General features: G+C 48.8%; 2 protein-coding genes and 1 non-coding gene across 5 annotated transcripts in view; 1 reads left to right on the top strand and 2 right to left on the bottom strand.

The window, feature by feature from the left end:
* Positions 1-11,823, bottom strand: part of NCAPD2 (non-SMC condensin I complex subunit D2) — a 61,623-nt gene extending 49,800 nt beyond the window's left edge. For both annotated transcript variants that reach the window (XM_045000819.1, XR_006575629.1), the window contains exons 1-11: positions 11,632-11,823; positions 7,469-7,544; positions 5,975-6,033; positions 5,339-5,520; positions 4,674-4,813; positions 3,523-3,650; positions 3,295-3,418; positions 3,076-3,223; positions 1,267-1,464; positions 933-1,067; positions 279-363 (exon numbers count right to left, since the gene is read on the bottom strand). In XM_045000819.1, the coding sequence (XP_044856754.1) occupies positions 279-363; positions 933-1,067; positions 1,267-1,464; positions 3,076-3,223; positions 3,295-3,418; positions 3,523-3,650; positions 4,674-4,813; positions 5,339-5,520; positions 5,975-6,033; positions 7,469-7,544; positions 11,632-11,767 (1,411 nt within the window). In that variant the 5' untranslated portion in view covers positions 11,768-11,823. The remainder of the gene's footprint in view (positions 1-278; positions 364-932; positions 1,068-1,266; positions 1,465-3,075; positions 3,224-3,294; positions 3,419-3,522; positions 3,651-4,673; positions 4,814-5,338; positions 5,521-5,974; positions 6,034-7,468; positions 7,545-11,631) is intronic.
* On the bottom strand, positions 5,600-5,911 carry LOC123362304. The gene has a single exon (XR_006576412.1). It is a non-coding gene; the product is annotated as a small nucleolar RNA U85 (small nucleolar RNA).
* A 54-nt stretch (positions 11,824-11,877) lies between the features above and the next one.
* MRPL51 (mitochondrial ribosomal protein L51) lies at positions 11,878-13,325 on the top strand. 2 transcript variants are annotated; one of them, XM_045000822.1, is made up of 4 exons: positions 11,878-12,118; positions 12,456-12,548; positions 12,652-12,759; positions 12,996-13,325. In XM_045000822.1, the coding sequence occupies exons 2-4, from the start codon at positions 12,464-12,466 to the stop codon at positions 13,190-13,192; spliced, it is 390 nt and encodes a 129-aa protein (XP_044856757.1). In that variant the 5' UTR covers positions 11,878-12,118; positions 12,456-12,463; the 3' UTR covers positions 13,193-13,325. The 2 variants fall into 2 exon arrangements, with proteins under 2 accessions (XP_044856757.1, XP_044856760.1); XM_045000825.1 differs by lacking the exon at positions 11,878-12,118 and adding an exon at positions 12,153-12,167.
* Positions 13,326-15,165: the final 1,840 nt, after the last annotated feature.

The following is a 15,165-nucleotide window of genomic DNA, read 5'->3' on the forward strand; positions in this document are numbered from 1 at the left end:
GAGAAACAGCTTAGACTGAGATGGGGCTGAGGTCCTGCACGCTCCTCTCTAGATCCCTTTGCTTACCCCTCTTAATCCTCTCTCTCCCTATGGAAAGCTTCTGATGCTTTAGGCCATGATCTAAGGCCAGAGAATCTCAAATGGATATGAGATTGGGGCAAGGCCAACACAGTTTGAGTATGAGCAAGACAGGAGGTAGAATGAGAAGTGCACAGGAACTCCTGCTGAGAGGGCACAGTATATCCACTAGGATGGGGGAAAAAAAAAGAGGAGATTACCAGTTGTTGCTGTATGTTTGTCCCTCATTTCTCGCAGCTTCTGCATCTCTTTCTTGAGTGGCTCAGCCAAATCAGTGCAGCTTAGCTGGGGATGTGAGGGGAGAATGGGAATGTTTCACTCTAGTCTCGATTTTCTTAACTCTTAGGATCCTCCTTGCTCCCCCAACAGCCCTGCTTTCAGCTCCCACTTTAAGTACCTCAGGCCTGTAGAAGACACCTGCTTTTGGAAGCTGGAGTAGCTGGTTCTAGTTCACTTCCCAGAACGGGGGCTGCAGTAGGTTGCCTGTCTGTGAAGCTAAGCAGTTTGGGATGAAGTCTAAGTGAAGAAGGAGCTCGTGCTGTTGAACAATGACCTAGGGATGCAGTGGAGCAAGATCCCAAAGTCTGAACTAAGATCTCAAAGAAGAGTCCCCATTGCAGACTCAAATCAAACTGGGGTAGGTTTTCAGCAGAGTTAAGAGGCATACACCATGCCCCTGCATACATGCAAGCTGCACGAGGGGATGGAAAGCCTAGATATTAGGGCACCTGGATATGAGAAAAAGCAAGGAAGCCTCCAACCTGAGCCACAACCAAAGACTGGTGACCACTCTCTCCCTGGGGGCTCCTGCCCCAGGGGAGGCACAGAAATTCCAGCATAGTACAAAGGGTTACCTTGCAGGAGAAGGGGTTGTTTGAGAGAAATGCAGCCAGCAGCTGGATGGCATTCTTAACCACTGTTACTGATCTGTCTTGGAGACGGCCCACAGCCAGAGACACCACAGCCTGGAACCGAGCCAAGGGCAGGGCCTGCAGCAAAGAGCAGATTGAAGAGGTTACCCAGAAGCCCTGGAGAAATTAGATGCAATCTTTCATTCCTCACTCTGGGAAGGCTCTGCAGCCAAGTTTCCTCAGAGCCCAGCAAGAGGCCTGATGTTCTCCCTCACCCCTCCCTTCACAGGAGAGCAGTTCAAAGCCAACCCCCCAGTCTCCTCACACACAGATTCACCTTCCGCTGGACAATCCGGGTGAAGAGCTGCAGCACACGGCTGCGCACAAACCCACTGACATCACATAAATGGGCCTGCAGTGTATCCAGGAACTGGTCCCGAGTACCCCTTGCAGCTTCCTCTAGCTGATCTCCACTCAGCACCTGCAGCAACATCTCTGCCATGGCTGTCAGGATGGCATTTCTCATCACATAGCTCTGAAGAGAGAAAATGACTTCATTATACTGGAAGTGAAGGGAGGGCATATTCCTGCAGCCCCCATCCAACCAGGACTCATGCTAAAGACAGCAAGGATGGTCCAGTGCTTATAGCACCTAACCTGGGATTTTGGAAACCCAAATTCAATTCCCTGCTCCATCACAGAATTCCTGTGAGACAACAAGCAAGTGTAGCTGAGCCAGGAGGCTGTGTCTCCCAGCCCTCCTATGCACCTAGGTCTGCAGCACCCAATCCATGGAATGAGTATCATTTGTGGACTTTGAGAATGACTTAAGAAACTTTGTATTTGGTTATGAGCTGAAGGTAAGCCACACCCTGCAGTTTAAATAGAAGCAAATCAGGTTCCTTATTATGGGGAGCACCACTTCCCCCACAACCCCAAAATAGCTACTGTTCTTTTCCCAATGCATTTTCTCAGCAGCTCCCCTATTGGCCAAATGCTGCATCATGAGGAGGAAAGACAGAAGTTCTGGCTGCTCTGTTGGCCAGGGTTGGCAATTTCCCAGGAAAAACTAGTTTAGGACAGGATGCTGTAAATACCATCTTAAGCCCGGGTTAAATTAGAAAAAATAATTGCATCACCTTCCAACAAGTACAAAACAAAATCTTTTCAAAAAAAACTTTGAATATATCCATTCGAAAAAAAACAAAAAAACCTTAATGAATAGGCTCGGTCAAATCCACTACATCAAAGTTGGTCTTCTGCTACAGAATGCTGTATGGCCAAATGGACTTGGGTGGTAGTCTGCAATTTTGCATGCTTCTGATTCCTTAATGCTTCAACCCTGCATTACTGTCAATTCCACATCATCAAATGTTTTCAACTTTTGTTCATATAATATTGAAAACCGAAATGAGTCATAACACGTATAACTTCCTTTAGAAAATACTGAACTGGAAAGTATACACATTCTGATGTTCGGTATTATAAATTACATACGAGTATTATGCCCACTGAAGTTTTACTTTTTATTTGTACAAACCTAATTAATCTACAAATCTATTGCCATATGTAACCGTAACTTGAATATGTAACTAAAGCTAAGTGGAATGTGACATGCTAATGAAACAGTTTTTAAAATAGAAAATGCCTTAAGCTGGTACAAACCATGATTTTACCTGGTAAAAACCACCTCTGGCAAATACCCGCGCCATCCCTGCTATTGGCTGCTGCCTTGCCAGGCTGTGGGAGCCCCAGGGAGAGCCGCATAGATTAGCTGGCTCTGCCTGAGCCTAGCAAAGAATTGGTATTTCTCTCCTCACAGGCATCCAGGAGAAGGGGGGGGGGGGCGCAAAGCAGGGAACCAAGAGCCAGTTCTCTTCCCCACCCCAATTCTCTGCTGTTGGATATTACCTATGCTGGGGGAATTCTCAGCATGGTACTTTCTGCAGTGGTTCCTGGTCTGTTCGCATCACTGGAGCATGTAGGATATGGAGCAAGGCAGAGAATCTGCCTCAGAAGATTGATTGCAACTCCTTAATCTTTGTGATATACACTCACTCAATCTTCAGGCCAAAAGACTGGACACCACTATGGTACACATTCCTTTCCCTGGATATGTTGTGCTTTGCCCCTTCCCAAGCAGTACCTCTCCATCCAAGTGATGCAGGAGGACACTCATGTTTGACAGCACAATCGCTGGGATTTGTTCAGCCAGTTCTGTGAGAAAAGCAGCATAACCCTTCACTCCGGAAGCATCCCGAGTCAGATCCTGGGGACATTTCTGGCCAATCTCCCTGTACAAAGAAAGAGTCAGTGCTCAAGGCTGCCGGGGATGGAGGGAGCAGGGGCGTGGAGAGTTTCCCACCTCAGCAGCTCTCCCACCATGCTCTTCATGCCATACTCCCTGGCCCACAGGCTCACAGCCCCCGCAAACACTGGGGCTACATGTTCAAAGTGCTGCAGCATCTGTGTGATCTTCAGAGTTGCACCTGCCAAACCACAGGAGGGGGGGAAAAAAAAAAAAAAAAAAAAAAAAAGGGTTAGAGGATACACGAGGGGATCCCACATCAGGGAGGGTAGGTGACAGACTCACTGAGCATGTGGTCATAGTGAGTCAGAGCCACAGCAAGCAGATGCATTACTGCCTCCCGCATGGCCCGATGCTTCTGGTGGCTGATGCTGGGCTTCTCCAAAATGCGGTAACAGCTGCCAGTCACTAGGCTGAGAGGAAAATAGGGAGTGATAAAGAGACCTGACACTGCAATCTGACAACCCCCCCCCCCCCCCAAAGAGATCTGAACTGGCGGAGCCTTTAAAAGTTTTCACCTCCTCACTGTTGCCTTGGCTCCAACTTCCCAGTGTCCTAAGCAATGACTAAGGCCCTGTGTAAATAATTTCATGGACTGCATGGAAAACAAAACAAAAAAAAAACCCCAACCAAACAAAACCCCATGAAATTAGCCCAATGCCATGATTTTTCCAACAGCGGGGAGACACTTCTACCTACCCACTGAGGCTGCAGCTGTTCATGAACTAATGGGCCAATTCCATTCTGGGAAGCAGAGGTATCTCAACACATGGCACCAGGTGGTCTGGCTCAGCCCACCCAGCCCAATTCACTCCACCCTAGGCCATCATTGCTGCTTCTTGTCTAGCCAGCAGGGAAAGGGAGTGGTACTGAGAACACCTCTCATGTGTGGGGAGGAGAGGGGAGGGGAGACAGGACACCACAGCAGTATGAAAAGGGGGCGGGGGGAAGAAGATTTTTTCTCAGGGCCTTAGCAGTGAGGTGTCCATGCTCATAGATCCCTCAGAATCATAGAATATCAGGGTTGGAAGGGACCTCAGGAGGTCATTTAGTCCAACCCCCTGCTCAAAGCAGGACCAATCTTTTTTTTTTTTTTTTGCCCCAGATCCCTAGATAGCCCCCTCAAGGACTGAACTCTCAATCCTGGGTTTAGCAGGCCAATGCTCAAACCACAGTGCTATCCCTCCCCTCTAGCACTGGGAATGGTTCCCAAACTTTTTCCTTGGTTCAGTCTTAGCCTGTTCTCCCAAATTTCTTCTCAAACTCTTTACTCTCCTAAGGTTCACATCCTATAGCTTGCCTTTGAATGAGGTGGGACAAACTGATTTACCTATCCTCTTACAAGTCAGCCTTTCCAAAAATCTCCCACATACAGCTCACACCCTGCAGCCATTCCATCCTGTCTTCTTCTCCCCAGCATTCACTTCAGCCTTTACCTGATGAATTCCTCCTCCACCACCAAACCACACCACAGTCGACGGAGGTTCAGTTGCAGCAGCTGTGTCAGCAGATGTATGAGTGGCTGCCTCTCTTCCTCCCAGCAGAAGCCTGAGCCCATGGTGCGGTTCTTCTTGCTCTGAGGAGATTATAGATATTCACATCAGGCAGCATCTCCTTTTAAAGCTGGAGGCGACACTCAAGATTTACAGTAATGAAACCCTTGCCCCAAACCTGCCAGGAACCAAAGGGCTACACCAAATGGAAGCAGCTGCTTCCCTCTAATATGTGGGGGGGAAGAGGCATGAGCTTGGGAGGAAATGCTGGTATACTAGAACTGCAGCTAAGGCAGACACAGAAGCGGGAGGCAGCACAGAGAACAGCTTGGGCATTTAGAGATCAGTGGAGCATTACATGCTGGGATATGTCCTGTCTCCTGAAGCTGCTGCCCATAAACATTTCTTAGAGGTGCATGTACCACAGCCTGGCTTTCCTCATGTCATATTGGCCTGCCCAGTATCCATATGGAAAATTCCAGCTATGGCACTGAACTGATGTTACAGTCATCTGAGGGGACATCAATGTGTAGGAACAAAGTTGCAGAGTCCAGTAAGTTTTTATGAAAATGGAGATGCATAATCCACCCCCACGCCCACATACATACCTTCCCACTGGGATCTAGCCCTGCCAAGCCACTCTTGCAGGAGTCTATTTCAAAGGCCTCCACTAGATGAGTTAGTACATAGCAGTTCATTTTAAGAGCATTGAGGTGAGTGGTGCGGTCTGAAGGGTTCAGGTCAAGATTATCCAAGATGGAGGAGAGGTCACTGGAGTGACGGGACACCACTGCAGGGAAGTGAGAAGGCATAGGCATCACTACCCATACACACCAAAGCACCCACTTCCCTTGTAACAAACTCACAGCAGCCATCAGATTACCAAAGAACTGTGCTCATGCCTCACCAGCCATAATTTGGGCTACACCCTGTGACCCAGGACCCAGAGATGCTAAACTCACCCTGTCCCCATCCCCTGCCCAGCTCCTAGGACCACTTGCTAGGGGCTGGGATATCTCCCGCCAGGAATGAAATGGAAAATGGGACTTCCTGTCGGTCTGCCCTTACAGCAAACACACACAGCTCTGCACTGCCTGCCAAGATTACAGACCTGTATCAGGGATGGGTGAGGGTGCAGCCCAGCCAATGGGGTCACATTTGCCTTTATATCATCATAAAGCTGCAGAGAGGAAGCAAATATCTCACCATCCCCTCCACAAGGGGAGAAGGATCCTCACACCTACCTTTCATCATCAGCTCCAGGGCATCCTCCTTGAGTGCAGCATTTACAGACCGGAAGTGGCTGTGAGGCAGACAACAGATGATAAAATACAGGATGACCATTGGCACTAGGCCTAGTTCAAGGCTGTCACACAAGAGTCTTCAGGAGCAACTCTAGACTTATCTTCTAAACCCAGTCCTCTCCCAACCTGCCCACATTTGTGACTAGAGGGATCAATTTATGAGACGGTTCAAATACGTTCTGCAGAGAGTTTCCCTGGAGAATTTGAAGATAAAAGAACTAATCTAACTGATTTTAACTCATTGATGGGTTTACCTGTAACTTCTCAGAAAATTCTGTACTCCAAATGCATGTGCTAGAGTTTTGGGAGGATACACTATATTCCTCCTCAGGTAACAGACTGAACACCTACATTAAGAGCAAAACTTAGTATAGTGCATCAGCACCTCCAAGACAGGCCTCTACACATACACAAAGATTTCATAGAAGAACATTTTTAAATGTTATAAACAAAATGTAAACAGAGTGGATCTAGGTGAGCGATCAGAATTTATTGCTTAATAAGCTTATCAATTAGCAAATACCACTTCACTTTTGAGTACCAAACACTTAGCTATGGTCTGGAAATGCAAATTATTTGAATTAGTGAGAGTCTGATATTGTACTAAAACACAAAAAGTTACAAAAGACAAAGGCAATGCAAGAAGTTATAATATGGTAACTAAGGCCTTGTCTAGAGTTGGCCAAAAACTAGGACACCATTATATACACCCCTTATTGACATTGCTATGCCAGCAAAAGTTTTGTAGACCTCGATTAGTACAAATCAATAGATATTTTCCTGCTACAAACTATGGAAACTGCAAGATAAGCTGACATAAGGCTGGGAGTGAAAATTGCTTAATATAGAATTCACATACACAAATCACCCCCCAATGCTATTTAACAACCAGACAAACCAAATTTTCATCCTGTAATAAAAAACTCACAAAACAGCTCTAATGCACACACCCATACCAAAAGGTGTCGGTTTTGTCCTGATGTTGAATGAGGAGGTGAAGGGGGGGAAGAATGGCCTACCTAAAATATGTGTGAGATAGGAAATCTGTGTTTCCTGCCCAGCTGTAACATTCCCTTCCCTCCAGGAACTCCCAAATTTCCACCTCCCGAGATGGCGTCTGCGGTAACCAGTTAAACAGTCAATGATTATGTTATTACATCACTAACTAGTATCCCAGTGGGATCACCGCAGAGTGGGGATGGATTCATGCCACTCACAGCACCAGGTCCTACTCAGGAAGAGGAGGCATCTATAAATGGACCCAGCCAGGGTCTAGCCCCATCTGGATACCTCTGCAGATACACCCAGGACTCTATTCTCCTGAACCCTTGGTAGGAGCAAGAACAGCAATGCCCACTACCACTGATCACCATCACCTCTGAAGCCCATGACCAAGCCACTCTCCCCCACCCCTGCAGTGCGGGGTATACTCACTGGAGTAGACTGTAGAGGGTGTCGAAGTGCTGCAGGATGGCTAGTGGCCCCTGCACTTGGAATGCCCCCCGGAATTCTGGAGAGACAGGGAGACACAATTAACACAATATTGCCAACTGCAAGGGATCAAAAATCATGAATCAAATGCCAAAAAGTCATGAGATTGGCCCCACAAAAATCATGAGATTTAAAACAAACAAATAACAAAAAGCTATCAAACTTTTTTTTTTTTAGCCTCTTGACTTTTTAACTCCCCTCCACTCTTTTGGCTCTGTGTGATAATTTCAGGATGAAAAGATAGCCTTTAATGGACACAAAATAGACACCCCCCTCTCTGGCTGCTCAGATGGAGTCTCCATTTATCTTCTCCTTACCTCAAGATAGACAATGGATGACTGTTCCCCTATTACTGTCTGGACTCCTCCTGTCACCTGCCTCGCTGCCTGAAGTGTTCTCCCCCGCCACCCCTTCTCTGGATCCAACAGCATCAAGTCTCTGGCTCGCTGGTCCCCCTGGGGCTTCTTTTCTGCTTGGATGTCAAGTAGAGGAGAAGTCCCAAGGCACTGGGAGAAGTTAAGTGTTGCTGCAGGGCTCAGGGCCCCAGATCCAGTAGCAACATTTTCCCAACTCCCCGCTTTACTGATTTCTGCTGCCCCAGGACCCTATCTCACTGCTACAGGACCATCCAAGAAGCACATGCCAATCCTCCCTAATTTCAGTAATCCTCAATTTTTTACATGTCTTTACTAGGGCTGTTGATTAAATCGCAGTTAACTCACGCGATTAATCATGATTAATTTTTTTTTAGTTAATCGCAGTTTTAATCGCACAGTTAAACAATAGAATCCTAATTGAAATTTATTAAATATTTTGGGTGTTTTTCTACATTTTCAAATATACTGACTTCAATTACAACACAGAATAGAAAATATACAGTGCCCACTTTATATTTTTATTACAAATATTTGCACTGTAAAAAAAATCTCAGTACACCTCATACAAGTTCTGTAGTGCAATCTCTTTATCCTGAAAGTGCAACTTACAAATGTAGATTTTTTTGTTTGTTACATAACTGCACTCAAAAATGAAACAGTGTAAAACTTTAGAGCCTACAAGTCCACTCAGTCCTACTTCTTGTTCAGCCAATCGCTCAGACAAACAAGTTTGTTTACATTTACGGGAGATAATGCTGCCCACTTCTTATTTACAAGGTCACCTGAAAGCAACAATAGGTGTTCGCATGGCACTTCTGTATCTGGCATTGCAAGGTATTTACATGCCAAATATGCTAAACATTTGTATGCCCTTCATGCTTCGGCCACCATTCCATAGGACATGCTTGCATGCTGATGACGCTCGTTTAAAAAAAAGTGTCAATTAAATTTGTGACTGAACTCCTTGGGGGCAAACTGTATGCCTCCTGGTCTGTTTTACGCACATTCTGCCATATAATTCATGTTATAGCAGTCTCGGATGATGACCCAGCACATGTTGTTCATTTTAAGAACACTTTCACTGCAGATTTGACAAAACACCATTAACAAGTGCTGCAACTTATTTTCTTGGACCCTCACTGTGCAGTCTATAGGGGAGGAAAAGCTTGAGGAGGTAGTGATGGCAGAGGAGGAGAATGGGACGGTGACATAGAAGGGAGAAGAGGGGGATCATCCCTGGCCTGAAACTGATCAAACTGATTAAGGACCCTAGGTGATGTATGAGGGTGGCTTTCCCAGGTCTGATCCTCCCCTTCTCCATTTGTGGGTGGGTGTCAGGGGCACAACAGGGGTGGGACGTCCCAACTCTCTGCTCCCCTCCCTGTTTATGGGAAAGAGAAAAGATCTCCAAGCAAGCTCCCTAATTTTTTTCACAAACATTTCTAGATGTCTCAGAGCAAGACTGGCATCTCTACATGAAATCAAGTACCCGCCCCCTGCCCCAGTATTTGCCCCCCCTCACTCTCCCCACTCACAGGCTGGCTTCAACTCACTCAAAAACAGTGAAAACAATGCGGAGTCCTTTTGGCACCTCAGAGCAGGGGTCTCAAACTCAAATGACCACAAGGGCCACATGAGGTCTAGTGCATTGGCCCGAGGGCCACATCACTGACACCCCCATCCTCACTGCCCCTGCCCCCACTCCACCCCTACGCAGCCCCTTCCCTGTCACCAGGGAGTGCAGCAGGGGTGCAAGGGCTCAGGGCAGGGAGTTGGGTGCAGGAGGGATGTGGGGTGCAGCAGGGGGCTCAGGGCAGGGAGTTGGGGTGCAGGAAGGGTACAGGGTGCGAGCTCCAACCCAGCGCCGCTTACCTAGAGCAGCTCCGGGGTGGCAGCAGTGCGCATCGGGGCCAGGGCAGGCTCCTGGCCCCGCACCGCTCCAGGAAGCGGCCGGAACCACAGCCCCTGGGGGAGCAGGGGTGGGCACAGGACTCCGTTGCTGCGCCTCCAGGTACTTACCACGAAGCTCCCATTGGCCGCAGTTCCCTGTTCCCACAAATGGCAGCTGCGGGGGGCGGTACCTTGAAGTGAGACTGCCTCCTCCCCACTCCCCTCCGGCCCAAAGGGATGTGCTGCCAGTCGCTTAAGGGAACGGCACTGGGCTTGCAGCGCCACTGGGGACAATCCCACAGCCGAATCAGTTTGCTCACCCCTGGCCTGGAGGTGAGCAGAGGGGCGGGGGGAGCTTGGCAGGCCGCACAGAAGAGCCCTGCAGGCCATGTGTTTGAGACCCCTGCCTTAGAGCCTAACAAATTTATTTGGGCATATGCATTCGTGGGCTATAACTCACTTCATCAGATGCATGGAGTGAAAAATACAGTAAGCAGGTATAAATATACAGTACATGAAAAGATGGGAGTTGCCTTACCAAGTGGGGGGGAGGGGGGAAGACAGTGATAATGACACCAATTCAATTAGGGTGGATGTGGCCCATTCCCAACAGCTGACAAGACGGTGTGACTATCAGAGGGAAAATTATTTTTTATAATGACCCAGAGGGCATTTGCTGGCACATGATGGTATATATCACATTGGTAGATGATAGAATATCAGGGTTGGAAGGGACCTCAGGAGGTCATCTATTCCATCTACGGCCAAGCCCTAAGATAACACCTACAGGATGTCTATCAATACCCACCTGGGGAAGTGAAGAAACAGACGGACAGAACCAGAAGGGTACCCAGAAGTCACCTACTACAGGACAGGCCCCAACAAAGTAACAGAACGCCACTAGCCATCACCTTCACACACACCCCAACTAAAACCTCTCCAACGCATCATGAAGGACGATCCCTCACTCTCTCAGACATTGGGAGACAGGCCAGTCCTCGCTTACAAACAGCCCCCCAAACTGAAGCAAATACCAGCAACAACAACAACAAAAAACTAACACAGGAACCAATCCCTGCAACAAACCCCACTGCCAACTCTGTCCGCAGAACTATTCAAGGGACACTATCATAGGACCTAACCACATCAGCCACACCATAGGGAACAAGTTCACCTGCACATCTACCAATGTGATATATGCCATCGTGTGCCAGCAAATGCCCCTCTGCCATGTACATTGGCCAAACCGGACAGTCTCTACGCAAAAGACTAAATGGACACAAATCAGACGTCAGGAATGGTAACATACAAAAGCCAGTAGAAGAACACTTCAGTCTCCCTGGACACTCAAGAACAGACTTAAAAGTGGCAATTCTTCAGCAAAACAACTTCAAAGAGAAACTGCAGAACTGGAATTAATTTGCAAACTTGACATCATCAAATTAGGCCTGAATAAAGACTGGATAACTAGGTCACTACAAAAAAAATCATTTTCCCTCTGACCTTCACACCTTCTTGTCAACTGTTGGGAATGGGCCACATCCACCCGAATGGGATTGGTGTCATTATCACTGACACGCTCTCCCGCCTCCCCGCCCATCGTAAGGCAAATCCCACCTTCTCATGGGCTATTTCTATCTGCTTATTGGTCAGCCTCACTCCCAGACGCCGCGGGACGGTAGGGAGATGGCGCCCATTTTGCTGGCTTCAGCTCCATTGGCAGCAGCGGGGGATGGCGCCCATTTTGATGAACGGAAAAGCCGTTTTCACGAGAACGGGAAAAACACCCGCAAAACTGCCAGAGGCGCAATCACAGCGCGAGAGCCGCGCGCCTCTTACCCGCCAGCTGCCCCGGAAGCTGGGCCGGGGACAGCACCTCCTGCACCACGTACTGCGCGGGGCCGCCGCCGCTGCGGAGCAGGTCGGCCGGGGACAGGGGCAGCTGGAACTCCCAGGCGAGCGGCGAGGACGGCATCTCCTGGCTGCCAGCGGACAGACACGACGTGAGCCCGCGCGCCTGGCCAGCCAGTGCGGCCGAACGCTCAAAGCGCGCAGGCAAACGCAACAACCACTAGCTTCAGCCTATCAGCGGCCGCGGAACACCGGGGAGCCAATCACAGCCCAGACCGCTCTCTTCACCTCCGTCCAATTACCCACGTGCAAGCCCGGCCATCTCCGAACGGCCGGGTTCGCGCCAACTCCTCCCGCATTCGAATCACAACCGCCTCCTTGTTACCGGCGCCAATCAGGGGGCGGCTGGAACACAACAACCAATCAGACACCAGAGGCTCCTTCCACCTCTCAGTTCCCGGCTGCGCAACCGCCGGTCCGTGGCGCCGGGGGGGTGGGGGGAGGGGTGAATCCCTCGAGCCCGGGTTCGTTGTCAGCGTGTGGGGGAGGGGGCGTCCGGGGCCAGCAGCCACCGTAGGTTTGGTCTGGACCCGTGGCCGGGAGCAGGGGCACTGGGGCGCGCCAAGACAGGCCGCGCGGGGAGCGGTGCATTGTGGGAAGCAGCCGCCGGTTAAAATGGCTGTGTCCGGGCGGGGCGCGCGCTGCTGCTGAGGCCCCCGCTCCCGTCGGGCCGGCCCGGCTTGCGCCCCGTGGTTCCTTGCCGCGCGGGCTCCGTGGGGGCCGCTCCGGTGACCGTTGCTCTGTCTTTGCAGGGGGGACAATGGGGACTCTGCTGCAGCTGGCAAGCTGGGGCCTCTTGGGCCGTAGCCTCTCCCTGGTCCAGACCGCGAGGAGCCTCCACTGTGGTGAGCGGGGCGGGGTTCGCGCCCAGACCTGGTGGTGCCCTCGCGGCAGGGTCAGGCCCTTCTCCTGATAATCTCGCTCTTCAGCTGTCTTCTCCCTTTCAAGGGGTCGCCAGCTGGATCCATGTGAAGTTGCCCCCTGAACCTAAAGAGGTTGATCGCTGGACAGAGAAACGAGCCTTATTTGGGGTCTATGACAATATAGGAATTCTAGGTAAGTGACCAACCATGGGTCTGAGGCTGTCATGGAAGAAGGGAAAGTAACTGGAACTCCAAATTGGGGGGGGGGGGGAGTCAGGAGAGTAGAGGTTAGTCCTACTCTGGGGCTGGGGAAAATTTAATGGTGTCAGAATTAATTGAGGTTGATGGGACCTGGGGGTAACCTTTCTGCTACCCTGGGTTTGTTTTCCTGTTACTCCATCTGTTTCCCACGTACCCCTTCCTCCTCAGGAGACTTCCAGGTTCACCCTAAGGACTTGATCATAGGGCCCAGCTGGCTGCGAGGCTGGCGGGGAAATGAGCTACAGAGATGCATCCGCAAGAAGCAAATTGTAGGTCATCGAATGTTTGATCAGGATTACAAGAACCTTAACAAAAGGATCAGGTTCCTGTACAGACGCTTCAACCGCACTGGAAAGCACCGCTAGGAGCAGACCTGTGAGAACTCTCCATGTACATCCGGGAAGGAATGGCATCCTGGGTGTAACAGGTTTAGCACCTGGAGCTGTGCACATATTGGGGTGTTGTAAAATCATAATAAACTGAGTTGCTCTTCTACAACTACCTTCTACCTTTGATCCTGCTTGAAGCTCAGTTCCGACCTACAGACCCTCCTGCTTGTCCAGTCCTGAGCTCCCTTTGCACACCTTTGCTGATTATTTCTTCACCACCACCACCACCCTTAAATTTATCTTCTTACTGCTTCTCTTGGTTTGGCTCCCCATATTGCTCTATTGCAACCCCTCCCTGTAGTATCTGGTTTCCAGCTTCATAGTTTGTCACGCCAATCTTAATATTGAAATGACACAAAACATTAAATTATTTCAATTATCAGCACTCAGACAACCTTGATTCCATTTTATAATTCTCTCAGAGAGTTGCAAGTCTCTTTTGTATTCTCCTTCTCCACTCATGCCCCATCTGCTACAGCTCACAGTTTAGTCATCTATGCTTCAAAACCCTCCAATAAATTGTGACTTGAGTAATGCTGAAGTTACCTTAACAGCCCAGAATTGAAGTTGCATTGAAATTTGTCTTTAAAGGATGATTAATCCTTTTAATTCACACTACTACTTCCTGTGTTTAATCTATATTTAATATACTCTCTGAACAGGTGAATTTTTTTTAGCCAAAGGTTACTAATATAATTTAAGCAGGTGAAATTTAGATAAACTCTTTTTGAAATTTTCCCTGAAGTCAAGTTGTCATCAGGATCTTTCGTAGGAACAGCCCTACTGGATCAGAGTCAAGTGCCCTTTCTCATAGAGGGGCCAGTACCAGATCCTTCAGAGGCAGCTGTAAGAAATCTGCAGTAGGCAGATCTGTGGTACTCTGCCCCCCATTAGTTCACATTCTGATTTCTCACAGTTAGAGCTGGACTGAAACCAAGTATAAGATTTAATAGCCTTTCCAAAAATATTATTTATGATAACTAGATATTATCCAGTGCCTCTCTAAATGTTGCTAAATTCCCATCCCCACTCTACTCAGCTCTGTCCTTTGGTGCATCATCCAGTAGCTGTGTGGGGAGCTACAACAGGAATTGAGAGAGACAAAGTGGATGAGGTTACATCTTGTATTGAACCAAATTCTGGGATTGACATAGCTACAGCACTACCTACAAAAAAGGGATGTGAGGCAGATTTGTGGTGGGAGAGGGAAAGAGGGTTGTGGACACAGTTGCCAACTTTGACATGGTAAATAAGTACGCTGTCTTTCACAATAAGCCAAAAATCAAGCTAATCCCATTTCAAAACAAGCCAGTCCTTAAGAATCCCAACACTCTATGTGATTAGATCCCCCCCAGCATGCAGTCTGGGACTGTGGTGGGCCTGCTGTACACCCCTGACTCACTCCCACCCCCTTGCCCTGGCTTCCTCCCCCTCTTGCCCCTGCTTGCTGGGAGCCGATTGGAAAAAAAGAAAGCAAAAAGCTACTAGCCAACAAGCAACTCACAAGCCAATTAAGCCAAAAACAAGCCCAATTTCTGTGGGGTTTTTTTTTGTGGGTTTGGCATGTCTGCTTGTGGATGGGGTCTTGGCCTGGTGGATACTAGTTCTGTAATGAAGCATCAGCAGTTCGTTGGCTTTGCTGAAATGTCTACCATGGAGAGTCCCTGATATACCAAGGCCTCAGTGTAGACACAGAGCTGAATGAGGAGTTCTGTGGTGTCCCAGGAGGAGCAGTGTTGCATTGAGATGTTATTGCATCAAGAGTTAGCCTCAGTAAGGGAGCTGTGACAGAAGAACTGAGTTCATTTCCCTCCTTCCTCCAGTGGTGGGGATAGCAGTTGTGACTGGGGAATTGAAACTGGAGTAGCAGTGCTCTCTTGGAGGAAGCTTTAGCTGGTGTCCTAGCAGAGACCCAGTAGTTTCCATTCTGATCCAGTGGGAGGCAGGAG

The sequence above is a fragment of the Mauremys mutica genome, chromosome 1 (assembly GCF_020497125.1).
Source record: "Mauremys mutica isolate MM-2020 ecotype Southern chromosome 1, ASM2049712v1, whole genome shotgun sequence".
NCBI classification, from domain to species: Eukaryota; Metazoa; Chordata; order Testudines; family Geoemydidae; genus Mauremys; species Mauremys mutica.

Excerpts from the sequence above, each read along its gene's own strand:
- MRPL51 (XM_045000822.1), top strand. The coding sequence starts at position 12,464 with ATGGGGACTCTGCTGCAGCTGGCAAGCTGGGGCCTCTTGGGCCGTAGC. Across the intron at positions 12,549-12,651 it reads CGCGAGGAGCCTCCACTGTG|GGGTCGCCAGCTGGATCCAT; the intron begins GTGAGCGGGGCG and ends CTCCCTTTCAAG. Across the intron at positions 12,760-12,995 it reads TGACAATATAGGAATTCTAG|GAGACTTCCAGGTTCACCCT; the intron begins GTAAGTGACCAA and ends CTTCCTCCTCAG.